The sequence below is a fragment of the Nanorana parkeri genome, unplaced genomic scaffold (assembly GCF_000935625.1).
Source record: "Nanorana parkeri isolate BGI_ZX_2015 unplaced genomic scaffold, ASM93562v1 scaffold2, whole genome shotgun sequence".
In the NCBI taxonomy this organism is placed as follows: Eukaryota; Metazoa; Chordata; class Amphibia; order Anura; family Dicroglossidae; genus Nanorana; species Nanorana parkeri.
The window spans coordinates 540,326-567,676 of record NW_017306270.1 but is presented as its reverse complement, the minus strand read 5'-3'; the positions used below and the strand labels follow the sequence as shown (position 1 = coordinate 567,676).

The following is a 27,351-nucleotide window of genomic DNA, read 5'->3' as shown; positions in this document are numbered from 1 at the left end:
GGGGGGGATTTGTAATTCTGGGCCTGAGACTTAAACAACTCATGGCACACGGCACATCGTTGTCTGGCAGGGCAGGGGACCTGATGTTTCAGTAACAGGTCCGGTCTCTTTTTCAGCCTGCGACTGGACAGTGAAAGAAGAAGCAGCAGACTGATGAGACCATCTCTCTGTCACTCTGCTGCTATCAGCATGTACCTTGTTAACTCACTTGCATGTAGTACACTTGCTCCCAGTCCCGCCTCTCTCCTTCTCAGTCTGAGTTCTACTGCTGTACAGGGTACTGCAATAGGCGGCTACCCTATTAGCTACTTACATTGCTTGCATTTAGGAAAAACTATTTTACTGATGTATTTTTGAACACAGAGCAGCATTATTTTGTTTCTTTTATATCTCTCTGGAGTTCAGCTTTAACATTACTATAGTACTACTATACTGTTAAATCTTTTGGCAAGTAAATCGAATAAATGTCCCAGCTGTGAATGGAACCATTTGGCCAGCGTTTCCCTTTTGAAAAGCAGATTTGACAAAAGAAGCAAGAAAGCCTGGTATATAAAGTGCAAAATAATCTTACTTTCTCACATTTCTGATATTTAATTAACTGAAATCACGTATCTATGGAGAATTTTTGCACACTCAGAGATAAAATTATGTAGCATAATAGAGTCTGCTATTAATGTTTAATATGCCTTACACAGAACAGGGTAACATAACCAAGCTCAGTTCTTATTAATGTGATATATACCTCATAGGGTGTGATAAAACTATTCTGTTTTACATAATCTGTACTGTCTTTGCTACAGATTTTGACTCTTCAGTTTAATGACATATTGATACAATACATAAGGACATTTTTCATAACGTATTTCCCATGTCTAAACTTCGGTCCACAGGAGTGTTCAGTACTGCAGAACTCCGGTAAGGAAGACACAATGCAAAATTACCACAAAAAAAAACCTGCGATCAGCATTTAGCTCTGCAAATATTTGTATAGTAAGTATAGTTAGATCAGCAAAAGTTTATTTCTGATTGTTTGATGTGGGTTTACTGCACTTGGCACATCTTCTTTGCTTTCTGTATTGCCTTACTGAATAAGCCTGTTTGTGCTCCGTCTCTGACTTATAAGCCGCTTACAGACAGCGGTCTGCTGTGCATGACAGATACAGCTGCTGAACGATCAATGTGGGGGGGAAAAAGCAATCGTGTGGGAAGATCTGCCCCAGTGAATAACCTACCCCCCTCCTATCCTGATAAGGCTCAGGTAGGTCTGCCAGTGTTGATGGCTTACAGACATAGGATTGTTCCCCATCTAACTGCAAAATGTTCACCCGAGCAATCTCTTACTTCTGTAGGCACCTTGAAGTATAAAATGCAACTGAATGGCGTTTAGTTTGTAAATCCCTTTGTATTATAGACAATAACATTGATTATTTCTTTACAATGGCACCTGGAAGTGGGGGGGATATATTAGGCAGCAAGTGAACATTTTGTCCCTGAAGTTGATGTGTTGGAAGCAGAAAAAATGGACAAGTGTAAGGATTTGGGTGACTTTGAAAAGGGCCAGATTGTGATGGCTAGACGACTGGGTCAAAGCAACTCCAAAACTAGAGCTCTTGTGGGATGTTTCCAGTCTGCAGTGGTTAGGACCCACCAAAAGTGGTCCAAGGAAGGAGAACCAGTGAAGCAGCAACAGGGTCATGGGTGGTCAAAGGCTCACTGATGTATGTGAGGAGTGAAAGCTGGCCTGTGCAGTTTGATCCAATAGAAGAAGAGCTACTGTAGTTATAATTGCTGAAAAAGTTAATGCTAGTTATGATACAAAGGTGTCGGAACACACAGAGCATTGCAGTTTGTTGAATCTGGGGCTGCATAGCGGCAGAATGGTCAAGGTAGCCATGCTGAACCCTGTCCACCACCAAAAGCACCTACAATGAGCACATGAGCATCAGAACTTGACCATGGAGCAATAAAAGAAGGTGGTCTGGTCTGGTAAATCCAGTCCGCATTGAGATGAGGAGGGGGCTAAGGAAAGTTTTCTATCAACACCCCCAATGTGTACTGCAATTCTACATGTTGGAAATCATGTTACCTATTTTCAGCTTATGAACTGAACAATAAATTGTCCGGTGACTGCATCTGAAATTTATTACTGTCTCCTGGCTACTATATTTCTTCCTGGATGACCTACAGACATTTTAAAATCAACCCAACAAAACCAAGCTTGTTATATTCCTATCTCATCTAGAAATAGTCTGCGCTTTCTCAATTATCACTGATGAAAGTCTATTAACTCCACTCACCCACTCTACTTCAGGGTAATACTTGATATATTTCTCTCTTTGCAATCACATTCACAAGCTGAATAAATCCAGGCAGCCTGTAATGCTTATATTCATCCTTTCCAGCTACATTCTACTAACTGTAGACACTTTACATCTAAACAGGTTCAGGAATATAAGCAGTGATTACCACCATCGCCTACCCCCATCCTTCCCACCCTAATACCTAGTTCGCTGTAGAACTTCTAAGGTCTCCCCTAACTTCTTTCCTAACAGATCATTCCACTCAAAACCTGATATCTCAGTTTTTGGTTGCACAACCTCATGATGAAGGTGAGGTCCCTGCACCCAAGTTCTTCTCCAGGTCTGCATGCTCGCAATGTCAATTGATCGAGGGTCCCTGCCCATCCCAGCTGGACTCATAATGTGCTAGATTCTACATGGAGCAAGCTAAGAAATATGTCAGGGAGGCCTTACTGTTAAAATGGCCAAAAGACATAGAGATAAGACATAAGCAAACAATGTGTAATTCAACCCACCAGATTGACTTTCAAATTGCTTTCACACAGATTGAATTTCTAAAGGCAATCCACTTACTGAGATCTCGGTCACTCCTATTATAGTAACATACATGATGTTGTACATTGACAATGTTTTACTGAGGTCCACAGCAGTCACATGATTTGCTTGGTTCTAGTTAAAATGTAAGTAAAAAGAACTTTAGACTGTGCAAGTCTCTTAAAAGCTTCTTTTTAGCATCTGGCAATATATTTTTTTGGTACATTGAACCACACATGCACAGCTCAGCGCACAGACCCAGCATGCTGAGATGAAGTAACTCCCATGCGCATTAGCGGGAGTTAGATCATCAGGGCCAGGCCAATCAAGCGGCCAATGACTTGAAATAAGTCTGCCATAATGTGCTTATATGCTGTGCATACTAGCAATTAATGGCTAATAGCTTCTGGGGGCCCATTGTTTCTTAGCTTTACTTCCTTGGATAAGCTTTAAAGGGGTTCTAAACCCTCTGTTTTTTTTGCCTATATCTACTGCTATCAAGCAGTAGATATAGGCAAACAGTTTTTAAAAAAAACAAAAACGCTAAAACAGCGGTTTAAACTTACCTTTTTTTCTTTGCGCGCTCCCTCCCGAGAAAACAAAACTGTACGGGCGGCCGCAAAGCATCTTGGGGCGGACGCATGCGCAGTTCGGATTCTCGGCCGGGAGACTAGCAGAGACGCAAGGTAAGTGTTTGGACGCGTGCACCCGCATGCTCACACCGCTGGATCGGAGGGACAGAGCAGTCAGCGCTGGATCAGAGAACCGCCGCACCGCTGGAGGGACAGATGAAAACATCAGGAAAGAAGAAGATCGGAATAAGAGACATCATTTAGGGTAAGTGCTAACATTAACATGGGGGGAGGGGAAGGACATTTGACTTTAATGTCACTTTAAGGCCTTAGATATCAATATTTTGCTGTCTCCCAAACACAACATATCCCAGTATTCAAGAACATTTATACCTGTAATACAGAAGAGGTTATTTCAGGGACAAGCCTGCTTTCGAGTCAGTGCAAAACAAGATAGAGATAAATTATGTTCAAGGATGCTGTTCACGGTAAAAACAAAAGTCTGCAATAAAGACTGGTATGGTGTTTGCCTTTAACTATTCAACAAGATATATGGGATAATGCCCCTCTTGCTGTGAAATATAAGGATGGTAGATGGTATTAGAGTTTAATGGCCATATAAAAAGAAAGAGGCAGCTTGTCCAGTAGTTTTCTTCGAGCAGTAGTGGAACGCCTAAGTATGTTCTCATAACCTCAGTTTTGAAATCACTTCACAATACAATGCAGAAAAAAAAAAAAAAAGCTTGGTGAAATCCCTTCCCAGGAATATAAGTCTTGAATCACAGCAACACAGCAGGTCTCTCTTGCACTAGTCACAGCCGACACATTTTCTCCTTACTACTCCCATTCTCCTCTTTGAAGTTGCAGACTTTTTAAACCACTTCCTGTGGTAGGAAGAATAACCCTCTGGTGGCCCCTAAAGGGACCACAACCCAAACAGCAGTGAGCTATACCTGCCTTCCAGGACCCAGCCTTACACACATACACACACCTATCATTAGATCTCCTCTACTTTGACTATGTTTAGTGACCGAGGTAATTCTAGGAGGTAATGTAGAAGAATGTCTAAAGTGATGTTCTGAGGGTCTAAAGAAAACAATTCAGAAAGAAAATGAAAGGCCAGTAACCCCTGTGAACCTAAAGTGAAATAATTCATATCAGTTTCCATCTCCAGCATAATTTCTACTGTATCAGAATAATAATTATCCCATCTAGCTCTGCCTTGGAAGCAGGCAGATGCACAAATGACCTCAATAGGCTTAAAGAAGTATTGTTTTGTATTATAGACGGCCTCTTGATTGACAGCTTTTATCTCAATGTCCCCCACCTTCCAGACACAAGCAAGGTCACAGGAATGCAAATGGAGGGGGGCATGCTTTCCCAGGAATCAGCACAGGCACTAGAACTGGAAGGGGAGCCTTGCTTAGTGTTGGGAATGTGCAGGGACAGTGAGGTAAGAGCTCTCAATTAAGAGTCCATCTCCTTTGCAGATCGTGGTCAGTAACGAAGACGAGTAAGCTGTCAAAGTTCTGTACTGCAAACAGAAACATGGGATAAAAAGCAGCATACACTGTGGAAGTAAGATGACAGAGCTGTGATAAATAATACAAGGGGAGACTTCTTCTTGCTGTCCATCCCAGCTTTATAAAGAGAACATACAGTATTAATTGACGTTTGGACTTTTTAAAATTGCCAATGGCACCGAACTCAATGATTATTATGTACAGTGCTAGTTGACTGGTAGGATTCAAGCCACTATCCTGCAAGCACTCTAAGGACACCTACCTACAGGCCAAGATTTTAGACCCAGTTCTTCTGACATAGGTTTTGTGTGCACATTTCTTTGTGCACAATAATGTTAATTCTAGACCCTGCAGAAATGAAGACGTTAGGGCAAGAGAATCATAGGTCTGGTGAAATGAACTGGGTTAAAGGTCAATAAAAGACTTCTTTCAAGTAACCCTTACTGTTTGCAAATTAAATAGAAAAATGCTTTCACTCATCACCTGTACCAACTGGTAAAATTTCATCAATGAGGTCACTTTGTTTACAAATCCCTCTGAGTTTATTGCTTGGATAGTCAAGTTGAGCATAGCTTTCCTTTTTGCTGGCATGTCAAATGAACAAGTTCTTAGGTATGGGAAACAAATGAACAAGTTCTTGGGCTACTTGCTATACATTGACATGCCTGAGAGGGTACTTGCTAAAGTCTAAAGATGTAAGAGTTACATAAGATAGCATGTTATAAAATACTGCTGTACGGCACATCCGAGAGACAAATTCACCTCTAAGCCAGTTCAGCACTTCTTTGTCGATGTCTGCACAGCAAGGGAATGGAAATCTAAAGAGTATCTGACAGATCAAAGAGAATAAAATTGATACAAAGTAAAAGCACCTGGACAAAACGTTAAAGGCCATGCGGAGCTTCGTGAACCAAGATGGAATTTCCTATTGATGTTCTTCTTTTCTTTCAGTTCTTGATTAGGAGGGAGGGGGGCATCCTTTTTTGCTTTACCTGTTTTATGCTATGTCATTTTTTTTACTGTTTTGATCTATTGCAGTAATATGCCAGTTCCATTCCACATCCAAGGTTTGTGCACTTGTACAGAGAACAGTTTGAAAAGTTTTTAGCTGACATTATGTATTTCTGGGTGAATCATTAGCCAGGTGCCCATCCACGGTGGTGATTAACTGAATTGTTCATCTGTTTTAGGTGTTACTGTAAAATATTGCCAGGAACTAGGGGGCATGTAATGTAATGCATCGGCAGCAGCTGCCAAGCAGAGCACTGAATACTACAGGCCAAATAAATGACCGAGATCATTCGGGGGTGAGGTAGGTAGCTAGGAAGCCTCCTTCAGGAGTGACATGTATTAGGAATGAAATATTTATCTCTATAGAAATCCTTCAAAGAAATTGGACTTTAAATCTCTTAAGACCGGTGCTGACAGAATGTATGCTTCCCTCGTAAAAATAATGGCATAAGCAAAAGCATATATGCATGTGCACGTTTCTTTGCATGCAGTTAATATTACCAATTACCGATAACTTTTTTTTTTAGTGTCATGTGACAATTATTCTAAAACAATACAGGCTAATGATTTTAGGACAGTGGTTGAGTGCCAGGTCCCAGTCGCAGCTGCAACCCTGGTAGTTCTGCCACTGACTCAAAGCTGTAAAGTGACTACAAATCCCAGCAACACATTATACAGCAATGCAGAATACCACCAACTATAGAGGACTACAAATCCCAGCAACACGTTATACAGCAATGCAGAATAATATGATGCTACATACTCTGTGTTGCTTCGGGGTGGCGGCCTGATCTCTTCAGAGTCTCAGGTGAGCTGTGTGGGGTCTCAGGAGGTGTCCGGAGGGTCTCACGAGTGGGTGCGGCAGAGCTCCCCAATAAGGAGGGCGAAATATGTGGCTGTCACAGTAAACAGGCGCCATGATTCACAGGAAGTCTGGCGAGGTCCCAGCAAGCGCGGGACCTCAGTTAAAAAAATTTCAAGCACCAGTATTGGCGTTTGGTATCGGGCATTTTAACGAGTAAGAGTGCTTGTGAAAATGCCCAGTATCAGCACCAATACCGGATTGGTGCATCGCTAGTTAATATTATTATACTTTGTTACTGACACTTTCTGCTCAGATGACATATGTAAAATAGGGTAGAGGAAGCTGGTCAGTCAGGAAGCCGGGCGGCGAGTCATTTCCCTCCCCCCGGCTTCCTGATTGCCAGAAAGCTGGTTCCATGCTTCCTGGTCACCTGGTGATGAGGGTGCATGAAGACAGCTCCCCGTCTAATCAGGAAGCCAGGCGGCGAGTCATTACAAGCCGCCCGGCTTCCTTAATAGGACTTACAGTATAGGTATTCGGCGAGTACCAAAAAAAAACCTCGTACTCGATAATGAAAAAACGCTACCGGTGCATCCCTAATATTAAGTGTACGGATAAGAGGTTCATAGAGGAAGTAGACTTCACACCGGTATAAAATGCACTGTAGTTAAAACCTACTAAAAAGGTGTTGTATTGCAGTCTCTGTCTACTTCCAATATGTCCCCTCCATTCCTCTTCTGCTTAGCTGACCAAAAGAAGAAAGTAGAACCCTCAAAAAAATGATTACAGACATCAATAAACCGCTCTCTATTTTACCAAGAACAGAAAGAAACATTTTGGCTGATGTTCCAGTTTAACCTGAAGCAAGCCTACTACTATGGATATTGAAAGCACTCAAAAGATTGCACCGCTGCTCCACTGCACACAAGCAGGGGAAATCCAGGTGCTCACTGGCTGGAGCTCGTCCAACAATAAAACATCTGGGGCTTAAATGAGAACTATGGGGGTAAGTGTTTTTCGTTATAGTTCTCTTTAGGGTCACAGGAGGACATATACTAACCTCCTCCAGTGACCCAAAGCTCAGACTATCGCTAGCAATACTGAGAGCGCCGCAGCCGGGACGTATTCCAACAATACTGTCGAGATCCACCCAGCTGCGTGAGTGACAGCTGGCTCTGCCTATCTAGAGGCAGAGCCAGCTGTGCCCGCCCCCAACCCCATCCGTTCCTCCAGACAGCATTGGAGGTGAGGAGGGGGGAATCCCTGTGGGGAGTGGTGACTTACAGTCACCTCTCTCTGCAGGGAGACGATCGGGAAGTGAGCGGTACATGATCGGTGCATGTTTCTGCTTACTTCCCGATCGATAGAGCCAACCCTTGACAGCTTCTTTGTCACAGGTTGGCTCTAACTATGAAGATGAGTGGAAATCACTCACCTCATAGTTCTTCTTTAATTCTACGGTTAGGCCCAGGATTGGGTGAAATGCGGCTGGACTTTGTGTAGCTGTGTGATCCTTAATAAAATAGGTTTCCAGAGACATATGGAGTGCGGACGGATGTTTTACTGTTTTGACGGCGACTATAAATATTGTCACAGTATGCCAACACGAACACTTCAAGAAAACGTGTATAAAAGTCTATATTCAATCCCAGCCGTCATCAAATATTAAAGCAAAATAAAAACATTTTAAAAAGCAATGTGGAGAATCATGCGGACATATTTTAAGTGCCGACGCTTCTTCTCTAGCACAATACAAGCGACACTTGAATACTTTTCTTATTGGCACAAAAGATTCTCTACTTTAACAGCCTGCAAAAACATCCGGCTGCTGGAGAGGTAATAAATAATATTTACAAACTCAATTAGTTCTCTGTTCTGCCTCCAAACATCAAAGACACCAGAGAGAGGAGGACGTAGGTTTTGTAGTCTGAGAGTGAGGCACAAACAGAATACCAAAGAAGTATCCACTACAAATTCTGGCCAACGCTCTTCTGTTTACTTCGTAGAACTCCTGATTTTGGAATAAATCGTTAAGACGTTTGCGTGCGTCTAAAAACAACGCCGGTGCTGGTAATGGTTTGGAAACCACAGTGTGAGACGATACTTTAGCCACTGAAAACAGCAAAGGAGACATTTCAAGGTCACTTTCTCATTAAATGCAGCACGTTATTTTGACAACAGAGAGAGACCGAACATCACGACCTAGTTTATAGAACCCTGGTCTCTGACCTCCTCTTGCTTGCTAATGCAGCTCAGGCATCACTGCCTGCACTGTATGTCTTCTTCTGACATTGGGAAAGTACAAACAAGGAACGGAATGATTGTGAAACAAACAAGGGCTATCAATCAGCGTTACAAAGTTCGGGCCTCTGCGCTAACCGATTTGTAATCTTTATTTAAGGGATTTCATTTGCATCCAAACTATCACTATTATTATTTTTTTTTTTATAAACAGTTAGTGGGCAAAGAGAACACTCCTGTCAGCAGGAATTATTCTGGAGAACCTTGAGAGGCTTAAGCTACGCTGAGGTGATTTAGCACATTATGTGGAAATATCACGATGAATTCACATGCAATTAATTTATTTTTCACTCATGCTACGCTGGGATTACTTAACCCTTTCAAAGAAAAGATGCAGCCCGGGAAAGGTTTCGTATTTTCATTGTCTGATTCAAAACATTCCTGTTTTTCTATACAATGTAGAAGTGCTGATCTGGTGCACACAGGGGCCACCAAGAAAATTAGAATGGTGCCACTGGAGAACATAATATATTATATGCAAAGTATACTTGTCATATGAAGCTAGTTCAATAATTCATATCACGGATGAATATTTCTTTGCAAGAGTAGAAGTGCTGATCTGGAGAACACGCGGTCCAAGAAAATGAGAACATCCCCACTTTAGGCTAGGCATAATATATTTTATGCAAAGCATGCTTTCCATTGAAGCTATTTCAATAATTCATATCATGGGTGAATTTCTTTATACTGAACTAATTGAAGGCAATATTGTTGCCTCTTCTGTTCCCAATGTGTTAAAGTGGGCACAGCATTGCCTGGTTCCGGTCCACTGTGAACGCAAAAAATAGAGCATGCAGCATTTTTTGTGTTTGGGGTGGACCGGAACGCAGGCACGTGGGGGGCTTGGCTGCGGTACCATTGACTGCAATGCACCCCCACTCCTGCCCCATAATGAAGGGGGAAGTTTAGTGAGCGATTGCTGAGCAGTAGTGCTGGAACGCACTACAATTGGTGTGAACAAGCCCTGAAAGCACGGGACCCATAGAATAAAAAGATGGTGCCGCTGATTTTGTAGGTCCCATGATAGTTGTGCAAATGTTCAGCAAAGCAAAATTTTCATTAAAAATACAGATAAATGTTTGCTAGCGCACACAAATACAACATCACTTTCCTAAACCCCACTAAATCCAAAAGATAAAAGTACATTGAGTTAATAACAAATATTTGTACATTTTTAAATTTTGCCTTTTTATGAAATAGTCAAAATCAAATGAGCGCAAAACTGGAAATAAGCAACTGATGCAAAAAATCTGGAGTTCACATTATGGTAATAACACCCACTCAGCAGTGCCATGTGTGCCTGCAATAAAATGATACAGACAAACATTTTATCGCAACACAGCTTGTTATAACATGTGGCAATGACGGAATTTTATTATTATTTTTTTTTATTTAAAAAGCTTTGTAAAAAAAAAAACAACATCAAGCAGTGATGAGCTGGAACAACACACTGCAGTGCATATGCAAAACACACCATTGTGTGCTTTATGTGCACCATAATGTGTGCCAGGTGGTGTGAACCGGCCTTAGTGTGTTGGTCAACACACATAACATGCATTACCCCAATGTGTGTACTGCCCATGTGTATGTTACGTGTTTGGGTTGGCCTGGGTTCACACCTGTGCGTGTGCGACGGCACCCATGTCTGCATGTTTTAAGCCTGTTAGGCAGCCCATTCATTTTAATAAGCTGCCCAAACACACAACAATCACACCAAAGAAGTGCGTCCACTTTTTCAAAGCATGCAGCACCAAAATGCATGGGACTTTGTTATCATGTGTTTTGAAAGAGTAAGGTGCCTTGTTGTACTATTTGGAAGGAATGACCCCGCGATGCGCCTCCAAGAAGGACACACATTTTCGTGCACTGCAGGGACATGCACAATTTTGCACGTGTTCCCACAGCACACATGGGGCTTATTTGTATGTGTGCGGGATGGGGGAGATGTTCTTTTATAAAAAAAATTATTTAATTAAGTATTTGTAATATTTTCCACCGTACTGTTAGGGGGGTTCTGGTAAAATATCATGAGCCTAATCAGACCCCTGATCTTTTTTAATTTTAAGATAGAGAAAAGGCACCTTAAGGCAGAGCACCTGGTAGGATGATGTAAATTTTGGACATTTGGCGGCCTTTCAAATAAACCGTGCAGTGGTCAGCACATACTGTAGCATCAGCATGCTGCCCAGACTTACTCTTCTTCCACCTTTCAAAATAAGACCCAGAATTCCGTGCACTGTTTACCTGGGAACTGTTATTTCTGTTCTTGATTTGATAGAGGGCAAATATTAAACCTTTCCAAACCTAGATGCATGAAGATTAATGCATGTACCTATCCTCAAATGTCCTTCACAAATTCAGTGATGCTTTATTAGATCGGCTCATAGCTGGACTAGACAAATATTAGCAGATCAAAGATGTGTCAGTAAAATCCACATCTCTTGAAATATTAGTAGAACATTTAAAAGCTGCATGTTGGTAAATCTGGGTAACTTATTCACAGGGTATATGCCCTAGCCGGATGGAGTCTGTTATTCATGTATGGTTTCTTGTTGCCATATACAATTATTGTCATGTCACAGCGGCTGGGCATAAAATCACAGCAAAAAAGTCCATTAGAAAATATGGGACATTGGAAAAGCAGTGGAGCTGACTAATGGAAGAATTTACATGCTGTCATTTGTCACCGTGTAGCTGAGTTGTAATTCTCGGATACAGTAAAATGATGCTGCCATTTCAAATTTCATATATTTATTTTGGATGACTAATACCCTCTTTTTCTTACTGTTAAGGATTATGGATATCAACCATGACAGCAAGCTGCATCAAATATCAAATCCTCGTAGTCGTACCACATTTTATTAGCTGGAAATAAATGTACAATCGACAATAAGCAACAACATGTCAAAACGGCTTCCCCGTTAGAAAGGAAATTTTATGAAATATTAATATAAAAAAATCCCTAAAAAAAAAAATCTTGCTTTTTTTTTTTTTTTTACTAAGTCTATAATCTGGTGATCTGCCAAAACTTGTAATGCAAGATAGCTAAAGGATAGGGAAGTTAGGGATAGGGAAAATGAAATTTGGATGCTAGAGCCCTTAGCTACTCTGTAAGTGACTGCAGCTGAAATCCATAGAGATCCATGGTCCCTGGGAATGTGTTACCAGAAACCTGTGTAGCATTCTCTTTTTTCTGCTTTCCGTATCAGCAGTCAGATTAAAGCTTTCAAGACTGGTCTAAATTTGATTGGTGGTTAAGATTATTATCGTTTTTTATATCAGGAGGTCTGTGTGTGGCAAACAGCAAGGGTTCTGTACTTGGTCTGTTTATGAATAAAGCTGGTCATACACTGCTCGGGTTTTGAGCTGTGGGTAGCCTTGCCAGCACTACGCCATTTGACAAAAGATGATTTTGTTCAACCGACTTTAGCTGAAGGAGACGGCCCAGCCCAGCAGAAATGATTTCCCTATCCACACTGTTTTACATGGATAAGAAATCTATGGCCAACCTAAAAAGATATCTATGGCCCAACCTTTTTTGGCCATAGTTGTCTTTAAGGTCACAGGAGGACACTTATTATGTCCTCCTGTGATCCAAAACTCAGCACATAGCGGGGGCTATTGCCCACTATATGCGGACAGCGCAGAAGCACGCTGCAGCCTGGGCGAATCCCAAATATATTGTTGGGATCCACCCCAGCACCTGATTGTCAGCTCTCTAGAGGTAGAGCCAGCTGTGCCCGCCTCTCCCCTGTCCATCCTTTCAGTCGGCACTGGAGGAATGGACACAGGAGGAGGCAATCCCTGCAGGGAGCGGTGACTGAAGATTGGAAACTGAGCGATGAGCAATATGTGATCGTTCAGTTCTCAATTTATAGAGCCGACATGTAACATCTTTAGTGTCACACGCCTGCTCTAACTATGGGGAAGAGTGTATTTCACTCTCCCCATAATTCTCATTTAACTCTCTTGAATCTCAAGCAGGAGTTCTCAGATCACAATAAAACCAAGGTGGCCTGGTGTCATACAATACCTGGATAGAAAACCAAAGTACTTCGCAGTTAGGCTATGGTGCCATGTGTCTCAATATTTAATTTGTAATTTTGATTATAATGTTCTGTTCATTTGCCCTCTGTTGCTAAATGAAGCCACTAAAGACCTAATTTAAAATAAAATGGAATAAAGGAACACTGGGAGTGGTGACCTATCAGTTGCCTGTTGAAACTATTATTGTGTACTGAAGTGAACATGCAAATAACAGCAAGCATAATATTCAGGTTCAGTGTGATTGTAGGGTACTCAGCAAGAGAAATGCTGACACTTGTGGAAAAGCTAGAATTGTATTGCCAGGGCAAGCTTCTAAAGATGTCTGACACCAAGTGATCAGACTACAGGGGCAGGCGACCCCATTAAATAGGCCAGTTCAACAGTGAAACTGCTCGCACAGACTTTGAATGGACTTTGTCTGAATTTCTTCAGGACTGTACTTAGCAGCTTGGGTATGACCTCAAGTAGTGGTCATTTCTGCTCAGTTTGCTTCTCTTCCGTGACAAAAAATAACTAAGAGGACAATCTTTGCTTCTATACCAAAATTGTAAAAGCTACTTGTGTGTAAACTACATGAAAGGTAACCTGTCAGGGAAGAAATACACCAAGTTGTTTTTTAGGGTGAAGGCACCAGGGCAGTCAGCCTGGTCCTGGCTTCATGGACTGTAGTCACTGTCCTGGAACAAGCATGTAAGACAAGATATCAGACTTTATTTGCTGTGTGCTTGTTCCAGGTCATTGAAGCAATAGAGAGTGATGATATCCCCAAAACCAGCACTTTATAAAATACCTTTACTTTTAAAAAGTCATCAATGCCAGCTGCCATATTTCTGTCTGACAGAACCCTTGCAGTGAGGCTACCCCTATACAAAAACAAGCAGGTAACCCATGCAGTGTGCGGGTAACCCCACTGCAGGGGTTAAAGGAGAATTATGGGGAGAATGAAATACACTCTTCCCTATAATAAGAGCTGATGTTTGACACGGCAGCTGTCACGTCGGCTCTATAGATCTGGAAATGAGCGGTCACATACCACTGATTGCTCATTTTCCGATCCTCTCCCTGCAGAGAGCGGTGACTGTCAGTCACTGCTCTCCTCTAGGATTTCCCCCCAGAGGAACAGACAGGTGAATCTGGCTATCTGGCTCTAGATAGGCAGAGGCAGCTGTCAATTATCCAATGGGGTGAATCCCGACAATAATGTCGGGATCCGTCTGAATCCGTCCCGGCTGCAGTGCAACTCTGCGCTGTCAGCATATAGCGGACGATAGCTTGCTATATGCTCAGTTTTGGGTCACAGGAGGACATAGCATACGTCCTCCTGTGATCATTAAGAGAGCTATGGCAAAAAAACATTCGGCCATTGTTCTCTTTTAATAGTTTTTATTTCCCGGGAGTTCTTCTTTAAGCTCCAAGGACCCTTCCTTGTAAAGTTGCTGTACATTTCCTACGCAAGGCACGAAAAGGAAACATCTCTCTCAAGTTCCATTTACCCACCAATAAGAAAAATGATCTTCTCCAATTCTTATACTACCAGCTCATCCAGTATGGAGGCTGAAAACACACAGATACACTATATCAAATATATGTTGATGTATTAAGCACTGCAATTGTTACCTTTTCATAATGAGTAGTACACATAGTACACATTGTATACATTAATGCTGTTTATAAAGTATTACTTCTGCCCAAAAAAGAGCACTTTGTCCTTATTAAATAACTAGTATAAAACAAGAGGAATGTGTGTGCTGATGAACAAGTAGTGACTTGGCGTCCTTAACATTTTAACAAACTGGCACTCTGGAGTATGGCTTCTTTGCTGCCAATATGTCAAGGGATCCCCGGCACTCCATGCTGCTCTAAATTTTTAAACACTCTGATATTTGCACTACTTTTATAATACTGGCTACACATCATATAAATTGATGACAGTGTTTACATGTATTACAAATAAATGTTTTATCCACAAGCAGCCACTTTTATATTCAGTCACCAACTGCAACTTTATGACATAAACAAATACACAGAATTAGGTATAAAGTGGAAGCAGCAGTAAATCCATATTAATAATAAAAAATGCCTGGCAAAGCTAGAGCTGGAAAGCTTTACAGGCTTCATCAAAATCCCACAAGTGCAAAATCATCACGCAACAAAAAGAATTATGTAGTGCAGTGCAATTCAAAACTTACCTGTATCTGTGATCTTCTTTATTACTGTTTGCAAAAAACAAAAACCTACCATTTTTTACCGCATTCTCCCGTTTTAGCATATATACATTATCCATGACCAAGGAGAGCCAGTCTGCTTTCATATAGGGAAACCAGCCCTCTTCCATATAGGGAAACCAGCCCGCTTCCATATATGCAAACCAGCCCGCTTCCATATATGCAGACCAGCCCCCTTCCATATAAGGAAACTGGCTTTTAAGCTGTAATTCAGAAGCTGCCACACTCCATCCATGGGCATTCTGGGATATATACACATAACCATGGGAGAAGCATGCTGCTTAAATAGCACAAAGCAATGACTTAACAGCATCTTTGGGAGCTTTGAACATTGCTATTGACCTTAAACAGACTAGTGGAAAGGAAAAAAAAGAAAAGGATTTAGATCAAGACTGACCTTCCAGCGCCTCTGAGTCCAAAGTCTCTCCAAGCCGTTGTAGCAGCCTAGCCCGTGCTGCGTTCTTCTTGTGCTTCTTGCCTTCATAGTGTTGCTGGGCCATCATCGGGTTGTTAAACCAAGCTCTGCAGAGGTCACAGAATTTCCGTGATTCACTTCCAATATTGAAGTTCCACAAAGTGTCTTCTTCTTCTTCGAGAGCGATTTCTGCTTGGTCAGGGTTCTCCTGCACAGGTTCTGAAGGAATCAACACAAAATGACTTAGGGTATAGTATGATATTACAGTACATCTTAATTTATTGTTAAAAAATAATATTTGGCAGATAACAAACTGAAAAGGCAAACTTTCCTATGTTATCACTCAGTATACCAGCCTGCTGCCAGGGTTTACATTTTGCCTGCACATCTGTGAGCTGGTAAGCAGAAAAATGCCCTTCACCCATGTGTTGTTAAATCATAGATCATGATGTTAGTAATGGCGTAACTCTATTTCACCTCTAAATGCTTTTCTGATGCACCCTCAGATGAGTTCAGCAATCGCAGGTTGGCTATACACATCCAGCTCAGAGTAACAAACACCAGAGTAACACTGCTGAGTCTCTACACATTGAAAAATCTCTGCAGCTGCTAAAGGATGTTTCTCTTTTCTCACCAGGGCATGTAGAGCAATACCTGCTATCAAGTCTGTGTGTTGAGTGTTGGTGTGGAGGAACTTGCACGGAGCCCTGAACCCAACCCTACTGAAGACCTTTTGGATGAATTGAAACACCAGTTGCATTGCAGGTCTTCTCATCCAACAAGCTCATATATGTGTGATGGTCAGGTGTCCACAATATTGACCACTTAATATAAGACAGTGTTGACACTTTCCTAGAAAGACCTACCTGTCTGACAAGTGAACATTCACCATGCACCAGCAGCTTTAGGCACATGCAGACTCAAGTGACTCTTAAAGCTTCAAAAAAAGGCCCTAACACTGTTCACATTATTTGACCAATCATATCTGGATAATGACACAGAACACTCAGAACAATGCTCATTTTTGTCTAGAATATCATTAAAAAGTAGTTTTACTTAACTTATCCCTCACTCCTGCAGAGGGCCACTTCTCTTCTATGCTACATCAGCCACAGGCACTGTGACAGCATCATGTACGATGCAAAATCAGCAGTTCTGGGTTGTACGTGAGGACACCAAGAAACCATTCACAATCCAGAGTGTCAGAAGGAAGAGGAGAGCACCAGCTGCCAGAGGAGTGAGGGATAAATCTGTTAAAACAGCTTTTTAATGGTACCTTAGACAAAAACGAGCATTTAACCCTTGAATGGTGGAGGCAGCCCCACTGCAAGGGTAACATTGAAATTTCTCCAGAGTGCAGCTTTAAATGCCAACATACCACAATAAAAAGCACAGCCCTCTAGAGTAGAATTATAAATATTGGCCTAGACCTGTAACCTGGTAATTCTGGCATTTTCTAGAAGTATTGTATTGGTGCGTTACATGAACTCCTCCAAACCAGCTACACAAACCTGCATTAACAAATCAGCAAAGTCAACTGATGTCAGGCCTCGAAATGTTACTACGTTGGTTAAAGCACCAATACAAATCCTTTATTACTACAGCACAACTTGGACACATAAAAAACAGTCCCCATTAAGATATGTATATACAGGATATAAAACAATCCTCTGAAATCAGGCTGCATTTGGCATTCATGACGCCCTTGGCTTACATAAGAAAATGTAACCTTTCATACAGGTTGCACCTCTTTTTAGCACCGTGTTACATGACTGTAACTGTGAAAATGTAAAACCGGAATTGGAGCAGAAAGGTTTATTATACAGATCTTCTAGAGTACACAATCCTATCGCCTGCAAGGAATGTCTAGATGGATGCATCTCTCCGTTTCATGTGCCTACTTATGCAGAAACCGCTGTGCATGAGTGTGAAAGCACAAGATAAGTGTCTTTCATAAGAAGTAATAATAATACATTTCAAAAAGAGAGAGAGGAAAAATAAAGGAGGATCCTACTGACTAGATGTTACTAAAACAAGGCCTTATACCCCTCCTGTCCTGCTGGATTTGGACAGAGATAGCCAAAGGATGAGGGCAACTTAAAAAAAAGCATACAGTTTGTATTTTGGTGCAATTTCCTCTTATCTTGCTGCTCGGGTTGACACCTTTTCTTCAAGCGAAACCTGAACACTCTAGCGCTGTGCAGCATTTTTTTAGGGAGGATATACAGGAGAGAGTGAGGAGAGGCAACCAGAAGAGACAGTCAGGAGGGAGAGCGAGGTGAGGAGAGACCGCCAGGAGAAGCAGTCAGAAGTGAGAGCGAGGAGAGAGCGAGGAGAGAGAGCGAGGAAAGACAGCCAGGGGAGAGAGAGGAGAAATGGCCAGGGGAGAGAGTGAGGAGAGACATCCCGGAGGGAGAGAGGAGAGACATCCAGGAGAGAGAGCAAAGAGAGATGGCCAGGAGAGAGTGAGGATAGACAGTCAGGAGAGACAGCTAGGAGAGCGAAAGAAGAGACAGCCAAGAGAGAGAGGACAGTCAGGGGAGAGAGTAGAGACAGCCTGGAGACAGAGAGAGAGGACAGACAGTCAGGAGAGAGAGAGGAGAAGACAGTCAGGAGAGACAGCTAGGAGAGAGAAAGAAGAGACAGCCAAGAGAGAGAGAGAGAGGACAGACAGTCAGAAGAGAGAGGAGAAGACAGTCAGGAGAGAGAGAGGAGAAGATTAAAAAAAAGCATACAGTTTGTATTTTGGTGCAATTTCCTCTTATCTTGCTGCTCGGGTTGACACCTTTTCTTCAAGCGAAACCTGAACACTCTAGCGCTGTGCAGCATTTTTTTAGGGAGGATATACAGGAGAGAGTGAGGAGAGGCAACCAGAAGAGACAGTCAGGAGGGAGAGCGAGGTGAGGCGAGACCGCCAGGAGAAGCAGTCAGAAGTGAGAGCGAGGAGAGAGCGAGGAGAGAGAGCGAGGAAAGACAGCCAGGGGAGAGAGAGGAGAAATGGCCAGGGGAGAGAGTGAGGAGAGACATCCCGGAGGGAGAGAGGAGAGACATCCAGGAGAGAGAGCAAAGAGAGATGGCCAGGAGAGAGTGAGGATAGACAGTCAGGAAAGAGAGGAGAGACAGTCAGGAGAGAGAGGCGAGACAGTCAGGAGAGAGAGGCGAGACAGTCAGGAGAGAGAGGCGAGACAGTCAGGAGAGAGAGGCGAGACAGTCAGGAGAGAGAGGCGAGACAGTCAGGAGAGAGAGGCGAGACAGTCAGGAGAGAGAGGCGAGACAGTCAGGAGAGAGAGGCGAGACAGTCAGGAGAGAGAGGCGAGACAGTCAGGAGAGAGAGGCGAGACAGTCAGGAGAGAGAGGCGAGACAGTCAGGAGAGAGAGGCGAGACAGTCAGGAGAGAGAGGCGAGACAGTCAGGAGAGAGAGGCGAGACAGTCAGGAGAGAGAGGCGAGACAGTCAGGAGAGAGAGGCGAGACAGTCAGGAGAGAGAGGCGAGACAGTCAGGAGAGAGAGGCGAGACAGTCAGGAGAGAGAGGCGAGACAGTCAGGAGAGAGAGAGAGGAGAGACAGTCAGGAAAGAGAGGAGAGACAGTCAGGAGAGATGAGAGACAGTCAGGAGAGAGAGGAGAGACAGTCAGGAGAGATAGCCAGGAGAGAGAGTGGGGAGTCAGCATGCCTCCATGTCCCGTGCCCTTCAAGACTTATCTGCTTTCTGTGTTTCAGACACCTCCTTGCTCCCCAAGTTCCAGTGTCCCTCCATGCCCGGTGCCTACTCCATGCACTCAAGTTGGCACACCAGGAATTCATGCTTGCCCCTGTCCACCTGACATCTTCTGTATGGGTTTCATCTTGCCTGAAACCCAGACACAGCATATACAGGGATCAAATCCCGGACAAGTGGCAACCCTACTTGCTGCCTCTGGGACCAGTTCACAAAAAGCCTATGGTTTAATACGGCCCTACCTATACAAGATAAAATTGGAATTCTTACCAACAAAGTTCTACGCTTGCCCCCTGACACTCATCAATGCTGTACACAGTACCAGGAGAGTAAGAGATAGGCTGCAGATGAAACCCTATCACTACTAAATCCTAGGACTCTGAACTAAAACAGGCCACTTGGTAGCAGTACAGAAAGTTTCCCCGATAAATGAATGTTGGACGCGCCGCCATTTATCTTTCTGAGAAACTAAAGACCGCCCCTTCGGAAAGATTCCTAGATAAATGTGTTATTAATGCACTCGGGTCTAGAAATCTTAGAAAACCTCTCATCTCCAGTTCAGAGATTTCCATTAAGTAAATCTCTTTCTTCTCACTCTCGGAGGATAGCCTCGATTATTTATGATTTGATGCCTAGTCACCAAACTAGAATGTAAAAATGCAGAGTACTATAGGCACAAGTGTCCCTCCAGGACGCAGAGAGACTGACTGCGGATAAAGTGCAGGGTTTTTTTTTCTACAGAAAAGAATTCCCCCAATACCGCAAATACCTTCATGTCTTTAAATATGCAAGATCTTATTTCTGGATGTGCCGCTTACACTATTAAAGCAAAGCTTTGCTCGTATTTCAAGGAAGAAAAAAAAAAACATTTATGGCAACAAGATGTAGATAAAGTACAACTGAACACAAACAGAGGACGAAGCACAAAGCTGGATGGTGCAGCGCTATGTCTCACACTCTTGCCATTAACACTCCAATCATAACTGCCCATTGTATTACCACAAGTACCGCAATTTGCATATTAACATGAACTGTGTTTATACAGCCCAATTCTTTAGAATGGGCTGCCCAATGCATAACAATGGAACACAAACTAGACTGCATCTTTTTTTTTAGATGTAGTGCAACCTGATGCTTGGTATGTGCATTGTGATTTACTGCAGTATAGGCAACGAACTGCATGCAGTGCCATTCACTAGCCTGTACTGTGTTAATGTGCGGGAAACCGCCTTTCACTGCACCTACTATGCATAAGTGTAAAGGAGGCCTTAAAGGGTACCTATGGCCAAAAACTAAAAATAAATATATCTTTCTATATTGGATTTCATAAGTTCTATCCCACTCCTAATAACAAGATCCATCTAGAAGTTTGTAAACTTACTTATTGAAGATGTCCATAGGATGTACTTTCTCAATACGCTTATACAATTTCCCTCAGCCCTGAAAATATGCACTTCCTGGTGTCACCACCTTTACAAAGCCTGCCATCTGAACTAAAACTCAACATCTAAACCAGGAGAGGGCAACTCTGGCCCTCCAGGCATTGCAAGACTGACAGTTAAGGTGCCCATTCACCTTGCGAATATCGTACGATAATCGCGGGAAATCCCACGATCGTACGATAATCGCAAGGTGTTTGGAAGGCGTGTCTTTTGTCGAACGTCTTGTCGAACCAGCATGCTTGAAAACCCACCGAGAATCGTATGATTCTCGGCGGGTTTCTAGCCTGCTCGTTCGACAACTGCGGAACGGGCTGGTGTGCGCACACGCACACTGCCCGTTCAGCATTGCGGTCATCGGAAGCCCGTCCATCAGCGGGGCGGCCTTTCAATGATCGCAAGTACGATCTGCCTGTCCAAGATGGGCAGATCGTACGAGCTTTTAATTAGCTTACCACCATCAAAAGACAAAAGTATTGCGATGGTTGTAAGGTGTATGGGCACCTTTGCAGGCATGACTCCCAGAGGCATATTGGGATTTGTAGTTAAAGCACAGCTGGAGGGCCAGAGTTGCCAACTCCCGAGCTAAACAAACAGACATCATAATTTCTTGCTGGAAGCAATGCATGATGTCGTCTTGAGAAATCAAGACTGCATCCCATCAAGCAGCAGGAAAAGAGACGAAAAGCACACTGGGAATCCAGGAAGTTGATAAAAGTGATGGGCAGAGGGAAGGCAGCACTCACTACATAAAAGAGATTCTTTCAAGTAAGATGATGTTCCAATGTGTTTGTGCTATAGCTCTCTTTGGTGCTTTCCCAATTTCCCTCTTTGAACCACTTGTTCATTTAAAGAAGTTTGCCTGTTTTGCACAGTAAAGCTTATGATGTAACATCATCACTACAGATCACGGGTGCTCTAGTGTTTACTATTCCTACTGAATAATGGTGAGCAGGTAAGTATTGCATGATCATCATGCAATAGCTACTTGCCCACCATCATACCATGATGGTGGGCAGGTAGCTATTGCATGATGGTGGGCAGGTAGCTATTGCATGATGGTGGGCAGGTAGCTATTGCATGCTGGTGGGCAGGTAGCTATTGCATGATGGTTTCAAAAGACAAAAGTATTGCGATGGTTGTAAGGTGTATGGGCACCTTTGCAGGCATGACTCCCAGAGGCATATTGGGATTTGTAGTTAAAGCACAGCTGGAGGGCCAGAGTTGCCAACTCCCGAGCTAAACAAACAGACATCATAATTTCTTGCTGGAAGCAATGCATGATGTCGTCTTGAGAAATCAAGACTGCATCCCATCAAGCAGCAGGAAAAGAGACGAAAAGCACACTGGGAATCCAGGAAGTTGATAAAAGTGATGGGCAGAGGGAAGGCAGCACTCACTACATAAAAGAGATTCTTTCAAGTAAGATGATGTTCCAATGTGTTTGTGCTATAGCTCTCTTTGGTGCTTTCCCAATTTCCCTCTTTGAACCACTTGTTCATTTAAAGAAGTTTGCCTGTTTTGCACAGTAAAGCTTATGATGTAACATCATCACTACAGATCACGGGTGCTCTAGTGTTTACTATTCCTACTGAATAATGGTGAGCAGGTAAGTATTGCATGATGGTGGGCAGGTAGCTATTGCATGATGGTGGGCAGGTAGCTATTGCATGATGGTGGGCAGGTAGCTATTGCATGATGGTGGGCAGGTAGCTATTGTACGATGGTGGGCAGGTAGCTATTGCACAATGGTGGGCAGGTAGCTATTGCACGATGGTGGGCAGGTAGCTATTGCTTGAGGGTGGGCAGGTAGCTATTGCTTGCGGGTGGGCAGGTAGCTATTGAATAATGGTGGGCAGGTAGCTATTGCACAATGGTGGGCAGGTAGCTATTGCACGATGGTGGGCAGGTAGCTTTTCCACTATGGTGGGCATGTAGCTATTGCATGAGGGTGGGCAGGTAGCTATTGCATGAGGGTGGGCAGGTAGCTATTGCACATCAGCACTTTGCCTTTATTTTAAAATAAATACTCTGATGGTGAACTTCTTATTTCTCAAGTTTGTTACAGACTAATAAAGACAATAGAAACTTATTTTTTACTTACAAAAGAATGATTAATCATTTGCATAAGATCTCACTGTTTTTTGCAGATCACACTATTCTTCACTGGGAAGTTTATTGCCGTAAGAGACAATATAGTGATTATTTTTTTTCTCATTGACTGATTACTCCTTTTTCTCACTGCACTGTAAAAAGTCAAATGTCTGCTTGTTTCAGCTAGTGAACCCGGTGTACTTACTAATGTGAGGTTACTTCTAGAAGCTTCAAGTCGTCTTTGAGGCATTACATTGCAGGTTGATAGGTTGAATATTTCTAATCTTTTCAGGAAACGTTCTCACATAGCTTTATTACTGCTATTGTTAAGCCTCTACACAAGAAACACAGTAGTTACCAGTTTTAATCTTCTATTTCTAAGTACAATTATTGAGATGGTGGCGTCCATACAGCAAAGTCACTATTTTAACACTAAAAAAATCTTGTAAGGGTCTAATTTGACTCCAGATCTAACCGCTGTATTAAAACAGCCCTTCCGAGGCCCCATTCACACGTTCCATAGCACGAATGCATGTTTATGGTATTTTTGCTGCATGAGCCCATTCAGTAGCTCATGCAGAATTTTCAGCTGCAAACGCACCGCTTTTTTTCCCATTTGTGCAAGTTTGACATACATTCATGTTTAAAAAAATAACACGCATTTTCCCATCCGCGTTTGGAGTGCCATCACCAAGTGAACAACATATTTAGTAAACCAACCTGAGAGTACATGAAAATGTTTTACTACATGAATTAAGACCCCCACAGATAAAACAGTATTGCAGAAGTGGCCAGCAGCAGGACAGTTTCAATTGGGGATAGTAGGCCTAACTACTGTATGCCTAACTTTTATTTTAGCTAGGAGAATAGAGGGGTGTGGTGGATGTGAGTTATATAATTTGAGGTGGATTAGGTGCTCACTGTTCTTGCACAAAGTTTTTCTTCTTTCAAACTTTGCAGCAGTATGCTGGGAACCAAAGGCATCTGCAAGAACAGATGGTCCGTGACAAGTGAATGTTCTGCATTGAGTACCATAAATGTAAAAAGCTCTATCAACGTATAAATAAACAAAAAACACACCAAAAAAATACACCAAAAAAATACACTTTAAACAAAAGTCTACAAAAAAAGTTTGCTATGGACAAGACAGTCTACCAGTCAGTACTGCTTTTGTACCACACCTGGCTTCTCTTCTCAGTGAAAACCGTTCACACAATGGCAATGGAGTAGTGTCAGGATCCAATCTGCTTGTGTATGAGCATCTTTTGGATGGCTGCATATAGCAAATCACTCGTTTTATAGTTATAAAAAAAGAAGCAAGATCTGTCCACAGGACTCACTGAATGAAATGCAACAGCACCAGAATGCATGTGTAGTATTAATGTGCATTGACATTCAATTTTAAAAATGTTGGGCTGCATCTTTGAAGAACCACATTCAGTTGACTTGAATGGTAAAATATTGGTCATGCAGGATGCATGAGGATGAGACTTAAAAGGAGAACTATGAGATGAGTGATTTACACTCATCCCCATGGTTGGAGTCGACGTGTGACATTGAAACTGTCACACATCGACTCTATAGATCGGGGAGTAAGCAAACACATACCGTCGCTTGTTCACTTCCCGATCATCTCCCTGCAGAGATCGATGACTGTCAGTCACCGCTCCCTGCTGGGATTCCCCCCTCCCCTATCCGATCCTCCAGCGCTCCATGGAGGAACGGACAGGCATAGTTGGCTCTGCCTTCAGCTTGGCAGAGCCCGCTGTCAATCAGCCAGCTGGGTGGATCTCGACATTATTGCGGGGATCCGTCCCGGCACCGGCGCTCTCAGTATATAGCGGGCAATAGCCCGCTATATTATGAGCTTTGGGTCATGGGAGGACATAGTATATGTCGTCCCGTGACCCTAAAGAAAACTATGGGATAAAAAGGTTACCACATAGTTTTCGTTTAAAGATAAGCTGTAGTCAAACATCAAAATACAGAGATAAATACAAAAAAAAAAGAATGGTTTTACCCGCCAAAGAATTGTACTTCAGACATGTATACAGCTCTGCTACACAGTGCAGTCTTATCTGCCAGGGCAGGAGATCTAATGTGCTGCTGCTAAGTAACACTTAGCAACGCATGAGCGCACCTATCTATCCACATGTTCCTGGTACCCACTGTAGAAAACTAATTGCCTCCTTGTGTGGCTTCCACTCTCCCAGCCTAAGCTCTGCAGTACTGCGGACTGCAAGAAGTTGATATTGCATTAAAAATAAATTAAATTACTTTTTCATGACTACAGAGCTGTATTAATTGTATCTTCTAAATATGTCCGGAGTTCAGCTTTAACACTGGGCATTAAAAACCATTAAAAGCAGTGAAATCCTTTATATTTACAACTGGGACAGAGTCTATGCAATCTTTACAACATAACAAGCACTTATTTTCAAAAGCTACTAAATTATCACCATTCAGAAATACACAAATGAAACTGACCTTACTATAAAATAAAATGAATTTCATCTACAAGGTATATGGGACAAAGTGTGAACAGGAAGCAAAAATAATATGAATATGCAGATGTTAATAGCTGTAACAATCTGCAGTAAATTAGAAAGCGATGCAGACATTTAAGAAAACAGATGGCACACACTTTGCATGACGAAAAAAAAAAATTAACATAATCTATTTCTAGTAGAAGTGACCCCACAATTTCCTACAATACATTTATAGCTGTAAGAATAACCTGTACATATGAATAGGGATGGGGGTGGATAGTTAATTAAATGTTTACTGTTATTTTTGTTTATAGGAGATGACATGAATAAAGTAACGCTGAGAAGTTTGGAAAATAAAATATTCGATGATGATTTTTCTTTTTCAGTTTGACTTCGTTGTGCAAGGCTAATGTCACACTTCAGGCTAGGTTCGCACCTCAGTAAAAACACAGGATGAGCGTCCCAGGGCCGCGTGGCCCCATTGATTTCAATGGGGTGACATCCGCACGGCAATCGTTAAAAAAAAGGTACAAGTACCTTTTTTTGCGACACACGAAGCGCAGCTTTTTTAGAAAATAATGGCACACACAGCGCAATCGGCTGCGGTGGGTGACTCTGTGACCGCGCGGCAATCCTTGCAGGTTTTGTGCATGATTGCTGCGCGGTCAGGAGTCGCCCAGGTGTGAACCTAGCCTCAGACAGATGAGCAATGCTAAGAAAATACAGTATGTCACCAACACACCAGGATCAAGTGTCCAAAATCATCTTTTTTTGACACATGTACATCTTGTCACGAAGCAATGTTTCAGGGCCACTTTGGGGTCCTTCATCAGGCACAGTATGAGCCTTATTGTGCCTGATGAAGGGACACAAAGTGGCCCCGAAATGTTGCTTTCTTTGTGACAAGCTGTACATCCATCAATAAAGAACAATTTGGACACCTGATCCTGGTGTGCTGGTGACGTCCTGTTTTTTCTTGGATTTGGGTGGCACCATCCGCAGTCACTCCAGCACTCATCCTCAAGGTGTATACTGGCAAGGAGGGCAGTGGGATATCTATTGGACCTGCTGAAGATTAGCAATACTGTCACTGGTGGGCACTCACAAGTAGCAGGATCATTCTAAAGGACACATACAGGCAGTGAGCTACTCACCTGCTTGCATGTGTCACCCTCCTGCCGGCGACTTGCAATTAGAACATTTTCGGCAGTGAGGAAGCGACGCCTCACTGTTGAATCTGGAGAGGAAGCAACACATAGAAAATAGGGAAGCATTCTCCCAGTATTTTTCTATAATCCTGTTGCTGTTGAATTCTCACAAGATCAAAAGTGTGCATTAGCCTAACAATTCAGTGGGGCCTTGTAGCTTCTGGCCTCTATTGTTAAAGCCAAACACCAAGTAGATCTAAAAAATATCAATTGCTGCAGGTAAATACTACTTGCAGAAATGCCAAGGCCCCATTCAGACCTACAGTAGGCTTTGCAGTTAAGCATGGTTGCACCATGTGCTTTAACACACATAACCTTGTACATTGTGATGTTTTTCATTTAGAATGGCCCCACCAATGCACAAATATAGTATTGCGTCACCAAGGTACTGACCCAATTTTCTAGGCAGAAAATAAATGGGCACATAAACAAGAGCACAGCCATGAGAATTGATCACATAGAGTAGAAAGCTGGCAAGAGGAACAAAACTAGCCACCCATGGGAGAGCATGGGTAGGGTGACAATGTCTCTTTAAAGCAGGGGTAGCCAAACTCCGGCCCTCCAGCTGTGGTGGAACTACAAATCCCATGAGGCATTGCAAGATTCTCACAGCCACAGACATGACTCCCGGAGAGAGATGCATCATGGGATTTGTAGTTTCACCACAGCT

General features: G+C 42.7%; 1 protein-coding gene and 1 long non-coding RNA gene across 2 annotated transcripts in view; one reads left to right on the top strand and one right to left on the bottom strand.

The window, feature by feature from the left end:
* LOC108789862 overlaps positions 1–13,924 on the top strand; it is a 14,978-nt gene extending 1,054 nt beyond the window's left edge. Inside the window, exons 2-3 of the long non-coding RNA XR_001941421.1 lie at positions 992–994; positions 13,913–13,924. This is a non-coding gene — a long non-coding RNA (uncharacterized LOC108789862). The remainder of the gene's footprint in view (positions 1–991; positions 995–13,912) is intronic.
* ZMAT4 (zinc finger matrin-type 4) overlaps positions 1–27,351 on the bottom strand; it is a 327,812-nt gene that overhangs the window by 143,181 nt on the left and 157,280 nt on the right. The window contains exon 5 of the mRNA XM_018559909.1: positions 15,716–15,952. Within this exon, the coding sequence (XP_018415411.1) occupies positions 15,716–15,952 (237 nt within the window). The remainder of the gene's footprint in view (positions 1–15,715; positions 15,953–27,351) is intronic.